Here is a 19,082-nt window from a genome sequence, read left to right on the forward strand (position 1 = left end):
GGCCTTTATCAGAACCTTTAATTGTAAAAATGTTTCCCCAGTTTATTGCTTCTTGTCTACATTAGTTTTGTTTGTACAAAAGCTTTTTAATTTGATATGATCAAAATTTTCTATTTTGTGATCAATAATCATCTCTAGTTCTTCTTTGGTTACAAATTCCTTCCTCCTCCTCAGGTCTGAGAGGTAAATTATCCTATGTTTTTCTAATTTATTTATAATCTCGTTCTTTATGTCTAGATCATGAATGCATTTTGATCTTATCTTGGTGTATGGTGTTAAGTGTGGGTCAGTGCCTAGTTTCTGCCATACTAATTTCCAATTTTCCCAGCAGTTTTTGTCAAACAGTGAATTCTTATCCCAAAAGCTGGGGTTTTGGGGTTTGTCAAACACTAGATTGCTATAATCATTTGACTATTTTGACCTGTGAACCTAACCTATTCCATTGATCAACTAGTCTGTTTCTTAGCCAGTACCAAATGGTTTTAGTGACCACTGCTTTATAATATAGTTTTAGATCTGGTATAGCTAGGCCTCCTTCATTTGATTTTTCTTTCAGTAGTTCCCTTAAAAGTCTTGACCTTTTTGTTCTTCCAGATGAATTTTGTTATTTTTTCTGGGTCATTAAAATAGTTTTTTGGGAGTCTAATTGGTATAGCAGTAAATAGATTAGTTTAGGTAGTATTGCGATCTTTATTATATTAATATTATATTATAAGTGCAAGAGCACTTAATATTTTTCCAATTGGTTAGAACTGACTTTATTTGTGTGCAAAGTGTTTTATAGTTTTGCTCATATAGTTCCTAATTTTCCCTTGGCAGATAGATTCCCAAATATTTTATACTATTGGCAGTTACATTAAATGGAATTTCTCTTTGCATCTCTAACTTGGATTTTGTTAGTGATATATAAGAATGCTGATGATGTATGTGGATTTATTTTGTATCCTGCAACTTTGCTAAAGTTGTAGATTATTTCTAGTAGCTTTTTAGTAGAATCTCTGGGGTTCTCTAAGTATACCATCATATCATCTGCAAAGAGCGATAATTTGGTTTGCTCCTTACTTATTCTAATTCCTTTAATCTCTTCCTCAACTCATTGCTGAAGCTAGCATTTCTAATATAATATTGAATGGTAATGGTGATAGTGGGCAACTTTGTTTCACCCCTGATCTTATTGGGAATGGTTCCAATTTACCCCCATTGTATATGATGCTCACTGATGATTTTAAATAGATGCTACTGACTATTTTAAGGAAAAGTCTATTTATTCCTATACTCTCAAGTGTTTTTAATAGAAATGGATACTATATTTTATTAAATGCTTTTCCTGCATCTATTGAGATGATCATATGGTTTTTGTTAATTTGGTTATTGATATAGTCAATTATGCTAATTGTTTCCCTAATATTGAACCAGACCTGGTATAAATCCTACTTGGTCGTGTGTATTATCCTGGGCATGATTTTCTGTAATCTTTTTGCTAATATTTTATTTAAGATGTTAACATTAATATTCATTAAGGAGATTAGTCTATAATTTTCTTTCTCTGTTTTCAACCTATCTGGTTTAGGTATTAGTTCATGTCTGTGTCATAAAAGGAATTTGGTAGGAGTTCTTCATTCCCTATTTTTTCAAATAGTTTATATAACATTGAAGTTAATTGTTCTTTAAATGTTTGGTAGAATTCACATGTAAATCCATCTGGTCCTGGGCATTTGCTCTATATCTTTTTAAACAATGTTTGGTAAAACTGCTTAAGGATTATCTCTTTGTTAAGCATATACTTATTCTTAATTCATATGAATTATATCTGTAGCACATCTACCATGAAGATTAAAGTGGTATTGCCAATGTACTGCAATTACCTAATATGAGCTAGTTTATCTAAATTGCAGGCAACTTATGAGTCCTAGACTTGCAAACTTGAACATATGAAAGGACAACAAATGTCTTGATGGATCATAGATCACAATTACATTTAGAATTTTACCCTTCTTATATTTTGCTTTATTTTTCAGTCCATCATTCCAGACTGTTGAGATATTTCTGAATCTTGATTCTTCATTCTAAAATCTTAGCTATTCATCACAGTTTTAACCATCTTCAAGTTTAAAAATAAGGCCTATTCTAACTTCAAGTAACAGATAAAAATAGTGATGACAAAGTCAACAGGCAGAGTTGGTAGCTCATGATGATAGACTTGTCACCTGGCTATTATCAAATCCTTCATTGATACTCTTGTGGAATATGATTGTTTAAGCAGCTATGAATTCACCTAAAATTACTATCATACAGCTCACATTTCTCTATCTTATAAGACAGCTATCTATATAAGAATATGAGAAGACAGACACTCATCTGCAGCATCTATCTAATCTACTAGTCTAGATGCCATATAAAAAAGAAAACAATGTTTGTTTTCTTGGAGTTTTTTGGTTAATTAAAAAATGTATTTGTATTCACTTAGTCATTAAACAATTTTAAATGACTCCTATTGGTACGTATAAGAGCAGATATAGAATTGTATGATTTCGATAAGATTCTATTCTCTAATGTTACTTAATTTTTCTTATTATTCCATTAACATTTATTATTTTTAAAAAACTACCAAATAATGTGTGGTTATAAAACCAAACTAAGGCTAGAGAGATATAGTGTGTGTATGTATAACTTTTAATAAAATAGTTCATCTGCTCCTGTACTGTCTTATCTTACATTTTTCTATTATTGTTTTAAAATACAATCTAAATCTTATGATAGAAATTCTTTCATCAGAGAGAGAATTATGGAGACTGAATATAGACTAAAGCATAGTATTTTCTTGTTTTTTTTCATTTGTTTACTTGGGTTTTTTTTCCTTTCTTGTGTTTTTCTTTTCCCTGTTTTGGTCTGATGATTTTGTTTGTTTGTTTGTTTTTTTGCATAGCATTTCAAATATGGAAATATGTTTAGAAGAATTGCACATGTTCAACCTATATCAGATTGCTTGCTGTCTTAAGAGTGGAGAAAATGGAGAAAATTTGAAACAAGGTTTTGCAAAGGTGAATGTTGAAAACTATCTTTGCATATATTGGGAAAATAAAATACTATTAAAAATATATAGTCTAAGTGCCTATGTGGTTCTCATTTTGCTTTCCTTGCTCATCATTTCATGGCTTCTTATATTTCTTTGTTTTCAATTTTGGTCCCAGTTCTCTGTCCATTAGCAGTATCTGTTAAAGGTATGCATACTAATTTACCTCCTCTATGGGTTGTCCATCCAACATATATTATCATGATTTCTTTCTTCTTCTTTTTTTAATTAAAGTTTTTTTTATTTACAAAGCATATGCATGGGTAATTTTTCCAACATTGACCCTTGCAAAACCTTTTGTTTATATATATACATATATATATATATATATATGTATTTATACAGTTATCTTGTGCAAGAAAAATCAGATCAAGAAGGAAGAAAACAAAATGCAACAAAATAACAGAAAGAATGAAAATACTATGTTGTAGGATGAATACAGAGAGGCTTGGAGAGACTTACATCAACTGATGCTGAGTGAAATGAGCAGAACTAGGAGATCATTATACACTTCAACAACAATACTATATGAGATACATTCTGATGGAAGTGGATATCTTCAACATAGAGAACAGCTAATCCAATTCCAATTGATCAATGATGGACAGAATCAGCTACGCCCAGAGAAGGAACACTGGGAAATAAGTGTAAACTGTTAGCATTTTTTTTGTTTTTCTCCCCAGGTTATTTTTACCTTCCGAATCCAATTCTTCCTTTGCAACAACAACAATAACAATATTCGGTTCTGCACATATATATTGTACCTAGGATATACTATAACATATTTAATATGTATGGGAATGCCTGCCATATAAGGGAGGGGGTGGAGGGAAGGAGGGGAAAAATTCAGAACAGAAGGAGTACAAGGGATAATGTTGTAAAAAATTACCTATATATATGGTACTGTCAAAAAATGTTATAATTATAAAATTAATAAAAGAAAAAAGAAAATGCTATGTTGTATTCCACACTCAGTTCCCATAGTATATTATCATGATTTCAACAAGCATTCTTCATCTACTTGGTTTAGATAAGCTGAATTCTCAAGTGATTATGGATCACATTTCTGAGGCTCAGTAATATCCTAACATTCAATACAATAGCATATCATCTATAAACACAGTCTCTGAAGGATCTCCCTAGTTACAATCACTTTTCCCATTTGCTTGGGATTGGACATCCTCCAGGAAGATGGCAAAAGTCCTTTCCCAAGAATCAGTTTTATTCACTGATGAAGTTAACAGTCAGAAAATTTAAGTTATCTCTGTTGTTGTTTATATTTCAAAGAACTCTCATATGATTTTTTTTTTTTTTACATATGCACAGGAAATGTCTTATCTGGCAACTTGTGACAACCCATAGCGAATGGACATTATTATTCCTATAAATTTCTATCAGATCCTTATGAATGTTGGCTATGTCACATTTTTAGCAGCTATATTTACTAAAAAGATTTTCCAAAATTTGTTTTTCTTTTGATTTTATATTCAATTATTTTTTGTGTATTCTATTCTATTCTTCTATTATAAGTTTTTCATTTCCTCAATGAAATGGAAATTTTCTTCTTCTCCCCAACTGCAATAAAGATTATTCTTTCCCACAATGTATTATTGAGTGACACATAACCACTGAGAGGATAGTTAGATTAAGTCCTAGCCCCAACTCTTACTATGACCAAGGACCAGTCACTTAGTATCTCTGGCATTCACTGTATTAATTTGCACAATTAGGACAGTAATGCTTGCAGCATTACCTTTGTGGGAAAAATTGAGGAAAGCACTCTGTAAAACTTTAAAGTGTACACAAATGTTATTTTTAAAGTATTTTAATATCTTGGGTTTATTTAATATTAATTTTGATTAATCTTATACCACTGATCTAATTTTCCTTCTTATGAATTACTAATTTTGATAATAGTTTATGGTATAATATGAGACTTGAAAGGGGACTTCATCAATTTTACTTTTTTCTCAGTATTCCCTTTTTAATGTTTTTGTTTACTCTTCCATATACATTTTATTATTCTTTTATTTAATTCTAAGAAGTGGTCAATTGGTGTTTTGAATCTATATTATTGAATCTTCAAATTAATTTGAGAATTGGTATTTTTAGTATAGTGTCTCATATGAATAATGTTACATGGGATATCCTATTAACTAAATACATTTTTATTTGTCAGAATTTTACACTGTTTTCATAAAACTTTGACTTTTATTTTGGTAGGTTAATGCCCACTTTGGGGAGATGACATGGATCTATGATTTCTTTTATATAGGAAACTCTCAGAATTCATTGTCTGGGGCAGTGAGAATTTAAGTGATTTGTTTATATCCAACACAATTTATGCCAAATAGTGGATATATTGGAACATTATTATAAATGATATTTCTCTTTTTATCAGCTTTCTGATATGCACATGTAACTACAAAAATCATCTTATTTTTCTCTATCTTCCTAATATTATTACCCTCAACTCTTTTTAAATTGACAATTGTATCATCTATAAATGGAAATATTTTGTTATTCTTACTAATATTCATCTTTTTTTAATCTTGCTACTATAAATAAATTAAATATATTACTGAAAACAGAGGATAATTTTATTTCATAACCACGTTAGTGAGAATGGCTCCAATATTTCCCTACTGCATAAATACCAGGACATGGCTTCAAATAAGTACTTAAAAATATATCTTATAACATATTACAGTAATATATATTAACACTATATTACTAGGTAATATATACACTATGTTTTATGTACAATGTTATATAGTAACTATTGATATATATAACATTTAATATTAAAGATGATACTAATTAAAATATTAGTAACATGACTTTGTTATATATATATTCTATATTTTGTATATATTTAAATATATAAATTAAATATGTAAATATTAAAAAATAAATATCTTCTTTTTTTTCTGAGGCAATTGGGGTTAAGTGACTTGCTCAGGGTTATACAGCCAGATAGTATTAAGTGTCTGAGGCCAGATTTGAACTCAGACTTTAGAGCTGGTTACTCCTGACTTCAGGGCTGGTGCTCTATTCACTATACCAACTAGCTGCCCCAAAATATATATCATATTAAGAGGGAAAGCACTCCTGAGTTTTTAAAGTGCTATTAGCAAAAATTTATATTATACAGCTCCTTTTTTATGATGGCAAAGAATTGGAAACTGAGAGGATGCCTGCTCATTGAGCAATGGCTGAACAAGTTATAATATATGAATGTCATTGTGCTCTAAGAAATGATGAAGGGTATGGTTTCAGAAAAACCTGGAAAGACCTGTGTTAATCATTGAAGTGAACATACCTAGGAGAACAATTTATACAGTAACAGTAACATTGTAAAAATGATTAATTATGAAAGACTTAGTAACTCTGATCAATATGACACAACCACAATTCCAAAGGAATCATGATGAAACATGCTTTCTACATCCAGAAAAAGAGCTGATAGACTCAGTACAGGTTAAAGCATAATTCTTCCTTCTTTCCTTCCTTTCAGTGAAACAAAGACATGGTTAATTCAAAAATTTGATTTGTACATCCATACACATTTGTAAAGGGTTTTGTTTTTTTGCTTTCTCAATGGATGGGAGGAAGGAGAAGTGGGATAGAGAATTTTTTTTTAAAGTATGCAGTATTTTACCAAATGTTTTTCTCTTTTAATATAACTATTTTTTAAAAATAATTTTTGTTAATGACTGTACTTTTTCTCCCAATAATAAATTACCTTTATATTCACAATACAGATCCTAGTGGAAAATAAAGAACATTTTGGATATAATTTACTGGAATTTCATTTAACTATAAATATGAAACTATAAATCTTTACCAAAAAATTAATTACATTGGCCATTAGTTTTCTTATTCTGCATTACAACAGGTCTAGAATTATAAATTATTGCTATATAGGAAAGGTTAAGTAAAATTCCATCTTTCCTTGAAAACATTTAATATAATATAGGTATTACTTTTTTGATGACATGAGGGAATTCATTTGTGAACCAATTTGATTCAAGTACCATTTGACCTTTTTAGTAATCTGTTCTCCAATGAAGGTATTTCAATAATGTTTATATATTAGATGATGTGGCATGGGGGATAAAACATAGGTGAGGAGGAAGAAAAGTCTGGGTTCAAATCCTATTTCTGATACTTAGTAGCTATTTGATTCTAGGCAAGTCCTTTTATATAAACTATCTAAGATTTATATTTAGTTACTGCCCAGATTTACTCATTAGTTTTCTAAGTTGTGAAAAAATTTTATTTTGTTAAAGAATAACCATAGCTTTAGACATTGACCTTTCATTTAAAATAAGGTTCACTGTTTCAAATTATGCATTAAACAACCCATAAGAAGAAAAATAAGCAGCAATATCAAGTATGTGAACAAAAATATGTCACTATTTTTGACTTGAATTTTACATTTGATATTAAGCATTACCAGAAATAACAAACTTAAATGGCCCTTGAAAATATGTATTATTCAATCCTCCTGACCATTAGTCTCACCTTAAAAGAATATATATCAGTGTAGCAATGAAAGCGAAACTGATCACAACTGCCACAAGGACTTGGTCACTTACTCCTTCTATAATTGAATCATCCAGTTTCAGACTCTGAATTCCAGATTGATGTTTGTCCATTCCAGTTCTAAATATTAAAAAAAGAAAAGCAATAAATCAAGGAATGATCTAAATCTGAAATGAGCTAATTAAAAAAACCCAAAAAACATAAGAAAGGCAATTGAGTTTTACTATTTTAATGTAGCAACAAACATAATTTATAACTTAAGAAAAACAGCAGTTAGTATTTTAATATTAAATCCTTCCTGAATTTCTTAGAATTGGCCAAAATTATCTTGTTAACAATCATATTCACTTCTGCAGAATTTAAGAAATTTATATTTTATTTTTGTTCCTAACAATCAGAAAGAGGAGGGGTTAGTTTTGCTTATTATCTCAAATAAATGAAGAAACAAATACTTGGAAGTTGGTTCTAAATCACAATTATTTCTCCTTTGAAATAATAGCTCTTATTAGAAAAGGTTTGTTTAATCACCCTTGCTCATAGCAGATGTCACAACATGACAAGCAAGAGCATTGGATTTAGAGTAAAACAGCCTTTTTTGAGTAGGAGCTGTCCTACTGAGGATTAGGCAACACATCCATCTATCCATCTATCCATCTATCTATCCATCTCCTTTCTTTTCCTCCCTTCCTCCCTTCTTTCCTTCCTTCCTTGATATATTGGGGTTCATGTACTAGATTCCCAATGTGAACAGGATTTCAGAACTACCAGCCCTCCTCCCCCATCTAATTCCTCTGTATCTTTCTTGCTATCATACTTCATTTGTATGGTATAATTACTCTTTTTACCTTTTCCTTTTTTTTTTTTTTTTTGCCTTGACAGAAATACCATTTTATTCATAGGTCAACAGTAGGATTAATTTCTTTTTTTTTAATACTTTATTTTTTTATTAATTTTATAATTATAACTTTTTTTTTGACAGTACATATGCATAGGTAATTTTTTACAACATTATCCCTTGCACTCACTTCTAGTCCAAATTTTCCCCTCTATTATACCTTCTGAGCCTTTCTCTGTCTTAAGCATAATTATGACACTGTATGATCCTGAATTTTACTCCATTTGCCTCCATTTCCTTATCTGTAAAATGGGGATTATAACAGCATGTATCTTAGAGTTGTTTTGAGGGTCACTTTTTTTAATTGTCCCTAGTTCTGAAAATATGAAGGAAACAGGAAAAGTTGAATATGAAGGGAAGAAGAAGAGGTAAAAAGGAAGAAATGGAAAATAGAGTTTATAAATAGCTTAGAAAAATTAGGATTTTGGCGGAGCCAAGATGGTGGAGAAGGAACACAGGATATTTTGAGCTTCTCTCATACCCTCATTACAAATTTTTAAAATCAGCCTCAAAAATAGCGCTAGACTAGTAAGGTTCACAAAGATTGGAAGTACAACAACTCACCAGCCGAAGATAATCTGGAATATCTAAAATAATCTGGAATATCGCCAGAAAAGATTTGTCCTGAGTGGTGGGAACAGACCGGTTAGAATCGGGAGCGAGGCGGCCTCTGAGGTTGGAAGTTTTACATAAAGCCTCTCTGCCATAGCCTGATTTTTTTGCTTTGGTCACAGAGTAGTGGACTCTGTAGCAGAGAAATTAGAGCCTAGGGTAGAGGGTACACTGAGAGTCACCAGAGCCTAACAGGATCTGGCTGTGCCCACCCACGACGGAAAGTGACTCAATGCAGACCATAACACAGCTAGCTCTTCAGCAGCATTCTGCAGCTAAGGGCTCTTGTTGGTGGGCAGTCACAAACCTGCACAGCAGGGGGCACAGCCTGGGGCAGCGTCTAATCTGCACAGTGGGGGGCTAGGCCTGGGGTGACTGCTAATACTCAAAGCAGGGGTTTAGGCGGGGGCAGTTTGGGGGGAGTTAAGTTTGCTGCTGATCCTCTAGCCCAGTGGTCCTCAAACTTTTTAAATAGGGGGCCAGTTCACTATCCCTCAGACTGTTGGAGAGCCAGACTATAGTAAAAACAAAACCTCACACTCTGTCTCCGCCCCTAAGCCCATTTGCCATAACCATTTGCCGCATAAACGTCCTCAGCAGGCCCTAGTTTGAGAACCCCTAGTTTATACTCATTTCTCAGTGTTCCTTCTCTGGATGTAGCTGATTCTGTCCATCATTGATCAATTGGAACTGAATTAGATCTTCTCTTTGTTGAAGATATCCACTTCCCTCAGAATACGTCCTCATATATATTGTTGTGGAAGTGTATAATGATCTCCGGATTCTGCTCACTTCACTCAGCTGTTTTTACCTTTTCCTACAGGGTTTTGCTTTTTAGAGTCACATCATACTCAGTTCTAATACAATCTTTCTTTAGCCCTCCCAATTACTAATGACAATATTAGATAATATGGTTTATTTTTCCATGTATAAAACAAAGAGTTTTTCCTTATTAAGTCCTAATGTTGGCTCTTATATGTTAAATTTTCTATTGAGTTCATGTTTCTTGGGAAAAAAAATCCTAAAAATCTGACTTCATTGGATATTCATTTTTTTTCTTCATCCAATATTGTTACTGGATGCTGAATATAATACTTTTGGTTACAACCCTAGTTTTTTTTTTTTTTTTTTTTTTCAATTTCATTTTCTATTTTATTTATTTATTTTTTTTTTAATTTTTTTTATTATATATATATATATATATATATATATTTTATAATATTATCCCTTGTATTCATTTTTCCAAATTACCCCCCCTCCCTCTATTCCCTCCCCCCGATGACAGGCAATCCCATACATTTTACATGTGTTACAATATAGTCTAGGTACAATACATGTGTGTGAATATCATTTTCTTGTTGCACAATAAACATTAGAATCCGAAGGTACATGCAACCTGGTCAGACAGATATTAGTGCTAACAATTTACATTCACTTCCCAGTGTTTCTTCTCTGGGTGTAGCTACCTCTGTCTATCATTGATCAACTGGAAGTGACAACCCTAGTTTTTTTGATTGTCGATATATAGTATTCCAGGACCTGTGGTCTTTTATTGTAGCCATTGATAGGACCTATGCAATTCTAATTGTAGCTCCAGCATATTTGAGTTGGGTTTTTTGGTTGTCATTGTTGCTTATAAAATTTTCTTTTTGATCTGAAGGTTTTGAAATTTAGCAATGATGTTCCTGTAATTCTTGTAAGATCTTTTGAGATAGTAATCAGTGTATTTTTTTTTTCATTTCTACTTTCCCCTCTTGTTCTATCATTTCAGGAAAATTTTCTTTAATTATTTCTTCTATTATTGTATTAAAGGGTTTTGGGGGAGGAGTTTGGTCATAGTTTTTCAGGTAGCTTTCAATTATTCTTATGTTTTCTCTTCATGATCTATTCTCCTTTTTTATTTTTCTTAAGAGAGATCTCACATTCTCTTCTATTTTTTCACTTTTTATATTTTGTTTTATTATTTCATGCTCTTCTCGCCAATTCTAATGTTCAGAGTCATTTTTTTCTTTAAGACTCTGGATCTCCTTTTCTAGGGTTGACTTTCTTTTCATAATCTTGTTTTTCCTGGTTTTGGGGGTTTTGGGTTTTTTTGCCAAGATAATTGGGGTTAAGTGACTTGCCCAGGGTCACACAGTCAGGAGGTGTTAAGTTTCTGAGACCAGATTTGAACTTCAGTAGTGGTGTTCTATCCACTGTGCCACTTAGCTGCCTTCATTGTTTTTGTTTGTTTGTTTGTTTTTTTAAGTTTTCTCTCAATGTCTCATTTGATTTTTAAAAAATTTTTTTAGTTTTTTTCAGGCAACTAACTATTTGATATTACTCTTTGGGGTAGGAAAAATTTTTTTTAACCTCAGTAAATTCTTCTGAAGTTGAACTCCAGTCTTCCTTATTCCCATCGTAAGTTTCTATGGTTGGGTTCTTTCTCCTTTGCCTACTATTTTTTGTAAAAATAAGAATTAGTTAGTGTTATCCACCTCTAGTTCTGGGGTGGGGAGAATGGTGTCTTCACTTCAGTTCTCCCTTATGACTTAGAACCACAAACTAAAAACTCCAATCTTCCCATAGCTCACAGAAACCCTGCCTCATTGGTTCTGCACTCAGCAAGCCAGTGCTGCTTCCTTCTTAATCAGGGCAGAATCTCAGCAGCACAATTGGGCCTGATGTTCCTTATCAGCAGAGGTTCCTTTGGTTTTTCCAGACTCAGAACCCCAATTTCCCACATTCACCAGGATGTAAAAGCTCCTGTGGTTAGGACTGAAGCTACTTCCAAACTCAGGTAGCATTATGGCTTCCAACTTGCAGTTTCAGCACATGTAGCCTGGAATGTTCGCTCTTCATATAGAGCAAACCTAAATCTTCCAGTTCTTTGCATCTTCTCTGGTTTTCCTAGGAGGACCACAATTCTGCCTCCATTTTTATTTGTTTTTCACCAATCTATGTTAATCCTGTTTTGCTTGTGGGGGAAATATGGAGGGCTTGGAATTTTCTAACCATCTTCTCAGAATAATCCTAGATTTTCTTCTTAAAAACCATGCTTTAAACTCAAATCACTCTGACCAAAAGATCCCAAGCCAAGCCCATTAGGTCTTTGTTTTGTCCCTGACTGCCTCAGAGTAAGTGTAAGTAGCAATTTTTCCTATTTTGGCCAGAAATCCTGAGGGTTTTCTCTTCCTAGATTAGTTGGTTTTTTATTTTTTGGTTTTTTTTCCCAACTAGGTAAAAGAGGTCATTCTTTTCCTCATTCTTACCTAGCTTTAATCACTGATTGAGTCTTGCCTGAGTCAAACTGAAACCTGTTAAAGATTTTAGCTTAAAAAGGCTAAGGTCTCCCACTACATTGAGGACCATTTCTAGCCCTATTTATCTTGCCCCTGGACCCAGATAGTTCTGAAGGAGAAAGTAAGGCTGGTTACTTTGCCTACCCTCCTTCACTCAAATCCAATTCATTTGCATGTCTTGGCATCATCTCCCTGACGTCATGATCATCTTTGAGAACAAAGGACAAACAACAACCCACTTTAGAGTACTCCAAGAGAGCAAATCTGCCATTATGAGATAGAAGAAATAATTTCTTTCTCCCTCCCCCCCCAAAAATTCTCCAGGAAATCTCTTCAATTAGTATTTCATTCTTCCACAATCTTGGAGGAGATGTGGGACAATGGAAAAGAACACTTCTCTGGAGCTAGAGAACCTGCATTTAAATTCTATCTCTGATAATTACTGACCATGAATATGACCATGGATAAAATATTGAGATCCCTTCCAGTTTTAGAGCTATAATTTCACAATTCACAGTTTCCTGATCATACTAAAGTCAAACAATCACACAGAGCCCTAGTACAGAAATTAGAGGAACACAAAATATTGGCCCAGATAACATACCAAAAGTAGAAAAAATGAGAATGAACATGAAAACTTATATGGTTACAACTACACACCTATTTACAGCCCCCCCCAAAAAAAAAAAAATCCAACTGGTATTCATCAACAATCAGTGAATCAAAAATTCATTATACTACTTTTGTTCTCAATCAAATGACTTATTCATTAACAAATGCCAGCAGTCCTAAATGGAGACTATAAGCATATCAAATAGTATTTTTTCATGCTGATTAACATGACAAATACCCTTGTATTTTCTGTTTCCAAGGTTAGCACCAGCTCCTTAGGAAATACCTTCGATATAGCAGGCCTTAAAGTTTAATGAGTGGCTATGAAGCAGGGGTTCTCAAACTACAGCCCGATGGCCAGATGCAGCCCGCTGGGTTATGGCAAATAGGCTGAAGGGCGATAATGAGTTTTTGTTTTTACTACAGTCCGGTCCTCCCACAATCTGAGGGACAGTGAACTGGCCCCCTATTTAAAAAGTTTGAGGACCACTGCTATGAAGATTACTTGGGTTCTTCAAACACCTCAGTCTTATACTTTCTGACTTTATTCATGAAGAAATTAAATAATTATAAACATTTAACTGGTTTAAAGCTATATATTAACTAGGAAGTCTTGTAAATGGCAGCCAAAACATATGCTAGGCATGAATAAATTGTCTTGGTAGGGGGTCCATTAGCACAGATATATCAAATGAATAACTGTCTCCTCAGTTTTCTATCACAGTAATAAGAGTTCAATGAAAATTTATCTTTGAGGGGCAGCTAGGTGGCGCAGTGGATAGAGCACCAATCTTGAATTCAGGAGACCCAAGTTCAAATCTGGTCTCAGACACTTAACACTTCCTAGCTGTGTGACCCTGGGCAAGTCACTTAACCCCAGCCTCAAAAAAGAAAGAAAGAAAATTTATCTTTGATTTGACCATAGAAATAATAAAATTAGCTATTCCCTCTATCATGTCTAATTTTTCCCTTTTAAGTTACTTAAATTCACAGGAGGACAGTTTTATTTTTTGGAAAAATGATGAAAAAAATTTTCTATTCTTACACCTCATTGCCAGCCTCAAGATTTTTCTACATGATAACTTTTAAAATACTTAAGAATTATCTTTCAACAACTATCATCCCTTACTCTCCTTCTCAGTTTCCTTTCCAGGCTAAGCATATTCTACTTCCTTCAAACAGTTCACATGTTAAGTGTTATTTCAGGTGTCTTCAACTTTCTGAATGCATTTTTTGGGGACACACTTCAGCTTGTAAATCACCTCACAAAGAAACTTGGTACTCTAAACATCTATGATTAATCTCAGACTTTGTTTCTTCTTTCCATAACAAGTCTACTGAAAGCAAAATGTTAAAGAAAGGCTTAGAGGAACATAACAGGAAGTAACCAACTGGCTGCAATATTTCTATGTGGCAATCATTAAGAAATCTACAGTGGAAGATGATGCTAAACTTGTTAAGAAACTCAAAAGAAAAATGAGAGGCTCTCTCAGAAAGAAAAGTATTGTGAATACACTGGTGTGAAAAGGTGGCCATGAGATCTGAGACATGGTTTCAACAGTACTCCCTGGTGGCTATATTGAAGTTGAATATAGATGATCACAAAAAAATTTGAAATTGTATTAATTAGCCTTTATTTATGAATGTAAGAGAGTAAGAAAATACTGCTGGGCAAGAAGGACTATCTTACTCTGACAAAATTATGAGCTATATTTAAGTTATATAAATTTTAAAAACTGACTCATCTGTTATGTAGTTTTGTAATATAGCTTCTAGGGAGACAGCAATGATTTTGAGGTCCCCAGACCCTAAGGGGCTTCTGTTCTAACAATTGATTTTAAGTTTTCTGGCTTTGGAGTCTGGCCACACCCAATCTATTTTAAAGTCTTCTGGACTCAGGATAGTCCCACAGATCAAATTCCTGAGACAATAGTGAATAGACCACTCTTCAGTTTATTGCTGACTGTCAGATAGATAGTGTGCTGTGGTGATGTAATGGTTCTATAGTTGGCACATGCTCAATGTGCTGTAGTGATGTAATCATACTAAGGTATTTAGGGGCTGAGAGGACTTGAAATAAACAGATTCCATCTTTGACCATCCTTGTGGGTCCCCTGCTTCATCACTCCTCCACTAAGACCAAGGATTCAAGCTGGTCCCGAAATCCTTCAGAGAGCTAGTCCAGGTGGTATATTTTGTCACTGCAGCATGGGGGCTCTAGAAATCACACTACAATTTAAAGTGGAAAAATAGATAATTAGGAGGAAAGAGCAGTGCTAAGAATAATAAAAGAAGAAAGCACAATGTAGGAAAATGTAGTTTACAGATGGGTTAACAATTAATGTTTTGGTTTCATGATAATAGTATCTTTAACAGGTAAACGTGTCTGTTGAGGAACATGGGAACATAGATTTTAAGCTGAAGCACACTTTAGAGATAATCTAGCTTATTTAGGCTTTTCATATCACAAATGAAGAAATTGAAATTCTGCAAGGTTAACTGACTTACCCAAGCTCTTATAGTTAGTAAACAGATCATGGCTCTAAATTCACTGTTTTTCCTAGGAGTTAAGACAAGCCAATAAATAATTATTAAGCACATGCGGATATACTAAGCACGGGGGAAAGTGCTTCAGATACAAAAGAAGGCAAAAGTAACTCTCTGCTCTCAAGGAACTCACAGTCCAAGAAAAGGTAGGGGTGTGGGAATAGGGAATGACAATAAAGTTAGAAACTATGTAAAACCAAAATATATAGAGGAGAAAAGTGGAGAAAATTATTAGATGGAAGGTAATAGTGGTAAGGGGGCAGAAAATGGCTCATTGCAGAAGTTAAGACTTTAGCTGGGACTGAAAAGAAAGCCAGGATGTGGAGATAAAGGGGGAGTGTTCCAGGTACAGAGATAACAAGCAACAATAAGCCAATTTTGGAGAGATGAAGTGTTTTGTGTGAATAACAGCAGGGAGATCAGTGCAGCTGGACTGCAGAGTACCTGGGGAGAATAAGGTATAAGAAGACTGAAGGAAGATGGGGTCAGATTATAAAGAACTACCTTGAAAGTTAATAGGGAGGGGCAGCCAGGTGGCTAAGAGAGAGTTCTGGTTCTGGAATCAAGAAGCCTCATCTTCCTGAATTCAAATCTAGTCTTAGACACTTTCTAGCTGGGTCCCTGGGAAAGTCACTTAACTCTGTATCCCTCACACAAGACTCCTGTATCTTTACCAAGAAAAATCCAAATGGGTCATGACACAAAAGTGGAGAAGAATTGTAATTACAAGACAAAAGCTTGATCTTTAGGCAAGTTTCTGGGGGATGTAGGTGGTAGTTGAAGTTTACAAGGGGGAAAAAAGAGAATATTAAATCTAAGTTGATTAAGTCAGCAAAATAGAATTGAAAATAAGAGGGAACCACTAGAGTTTATTGAATAAAGTGATAACAGTCTTTAAGAAGATTAATTTGACACTTGAATGGAGGATGAAATGGTTTGGAGAAAGACCTGAAGCAGGAAGTCTGCTATAGTCCAAGTTTGAGCTGATGAGGGTCTATATCAGGAACAGAGCAGCATCAGAGGTGAAGAGGAGATAAATACAAGATATGTTACAACTAGAATTGATAGATTTTTAGCAAATGATTGGATATAATGAATGGGAGAGAAGAATCAAGAATGTTACCTAGATAAAGTTTGAGTGCCTAGGATAATGGTAGTGCCTTCAATAGTAAAAGAAAAGGTAGGAGAAATGCAAATTAAAACTACTCTGAGGTATCACCTCATGCCTATCAGATTAGCTAAGAAGACAGAAAAAAAGAAAACAATAAAATGTTGGAGGAGATATGGGAAAACTGGGGTACAAATGCATTGTTGGTGGAGTTGTAAACTGATCCATCCATTCTGTAGAGCTGTTTGGAACTATATTCAAAGGACTATAAGACTATGCATATTCTTTGATCTAATAGTGTTACTATTGGCCTTGTATCCCAAAGAGATCATAAAAAGGGAAAAGGACTCACATGTGCAAAAATGTTTATTACTTTTTTTGTGTTTGGTAGCAAGGAATTGGAAAGTAAGGAGATGCCTATCAACTGGGAGAATGACTGAATAAGTTATGGTCTACGAATATAATGGAATATTATTGTTCTATAAGAAATGATGAGCAGGTAGGTTTCAGAAAATTCTGGAAGGACTTAAATGAATTGCTGCTGAGTAAAGGGAGCAGAACTAGGAGAACATTGTACACAGTAACAGCAACATTATATGATAACTAACTTTGAAAGACTTAGCTCTTCTCAGCAACATAGTGATCCAAAACAATTCTAAAAACTTGTGATGGAAAATACCATGGATACCCTATACTATATATTTTACAACTATAGAACCTGAATGCAGATTGAAGCATACTGTTTTCACTTTTGTACTGATTTTTCTTTCATATGGCAAATATGGAAACATGTTTAAAATGATTGTACATGTATAAGCCATATCAGATTGTTTGTTGGGGAGAAGAGAAGGAAAAGGGAAGGAAAAAAATTTGGAACTCAACAACATAAAAAAAAAAAAAACTGTCTTTACATGTAACTTAAATAAAATACTATTAGGTGAAAAAAAAAAGTTAAGAAAAGATGAGGATTTTGGGGAAAAGGTAATGAGTTCCATTTTGGCCATATTGAGCTCAAGATGTCTGGGGCAGCTTGTCCCATCAAAATGGGACAACCAGTTCAATAGGTAGCTGGAGATGTAAGGAGGTTAGGAAAAAGAATAGGGTTGGATAAGTAAATATGATAATCATTACTAAGCTCTTTGGCAGAAATTAGACACTTTTATAAAAAGTGTCCAAGACATTGCCAACACTAGGAAAATTACTCTCTGGTTTAAAAAAAAAAAAAAAAGACAAATATTAAATAGATCAAAGGAAGCTTTCATTAGTTTTACATGTAGCAATATTCTGATTCATTGGGAGCTAATGAAAGGTTTCAAATACTTATTATGAAACCTTTGACAAGGACATCTAGAGAAATTGATCTAATCTCAATATATTCATCCAAAAAAAGAGTCAAATGAATTAAAAATGAAACAAACAATAGTAACAAATAGGCCTTACAAAAGTTGTGGGTGGAATGTAAAGCTTTATAAGAACTGATGAAAATGCTATGTTTTCATCAAAATTTCTAAAGTCAGAGAGTACTAAATATACTTGCTCCAAGATGCAAAATCCTTATCTCTACCCAGTTGGTGATCCCAGTGGGAGGATTTATTTATTATTTCTCAGTACTGGAAGGGTAAGGGAAACATGTCTTTGAAGGTACTGAGTGAACTCATTGGAATACAGAATTTAGAACTTGAGAGGACACCGCAGATTATCTAGTCAAATCTCTTATTAAATAGTGAAAAAACTTCCAGATACTCAGAAACTCTCTAAGATTCAGGAAAAGGAAATTTCTTTAGACTTTCAGTACTACTATATATATTTCTGTTGCTAAAGTCTCTAGAAAACTATGAAAAGTATGGTAATGTCCAATGAAATATGCCAGATCCCCAGTAGAAAGGTCAAAAGATATGAATAAGCAATTTTCAAAAGAAAAGATTCAAGATATCAACAATCATAAAAAAGAGGTTTTAAATCACTGATAATAAAATTAATGCAAATTTTAAAAATTCTTAGATTTCTTTTCATAAAAGATTTCCAGAGTGGAAAAAAAAAAAAAAAAGAAAATGGTCAATGCTATGGGAATGCTATGGGAACACAGATATATTCTGGCACTGTTGGTAGAGCTATAAACTGGTCAGTTCATTCTTCTGAGAAACTATTTAGAACTATATTTAAAAAACAAACTTTTAACTATATTATAAAAATACATACCTATTGATCAAGAGACACCCCAGGGAGGTCAAAGACAAAAGCAAAGTCCTAATAGATTTATAGCTAGGAATGTCAAAGACAAAAGCAAGGTACTAATATATACATAATATATATACATATATACAAAAATATACATTGCTGTACTTTTTGTAACAGCAAACAATTAGAAGGACTACAAGTATCCATCAAACATGGAATGACTGAATA

The 19,082-nt window shown here is 33.3% G+C and overlaps 1 protein-coding gene across 11 annotated transcripts in view; it reads right to left on the reverse strand.

Moving 5' to 3' along the window:
• Positions 1-19,082, reverse strand: part of RNF170 (ring finger protein 170) — a 50,382-nt gene that overhangs the window by 25,818 nt on the left and 5,482 nt on the right. For 9 of the 11 annotated variants that reach the window (XM_074287391.1, XM_074287388.1, XM_074287395.1 and 6 more), the window contains exon 2: positions 7,601-7,741. In XM_074287391.1, the coding sequence (XP_074143492.1) occupies positions 7,601-7,734 (134 nt within the window). In that variant the 5' untranslated portion in view covers positions 7,735-7,741. The remainder of the gene's footprint in view (positions 1-7,600; positions 7,742-19,082) is intronic. The other 2 variants (XM_074287397.1, XM_074287398.1) reach the window with 1 other exon arrangement.

The sequence above is a fragment of the Sminthopsis crassicaudata genome, chromosome 2, assembly GCF_048593235.1.
Source record: "Sminthopsis crassicaudata isolate SCR6 chromosome 2, ASM4859323v1, whole genome shotgun sequence".
In the NCBI taxonomy this organism is placed as follows: domain Eukaryota; kingdom Metazoa; phylum Chordata; class Mammalia; order Dasyuromorphia; family Dasyuridae; genus Sminthopsis; species Sminthopsis crassicaudata.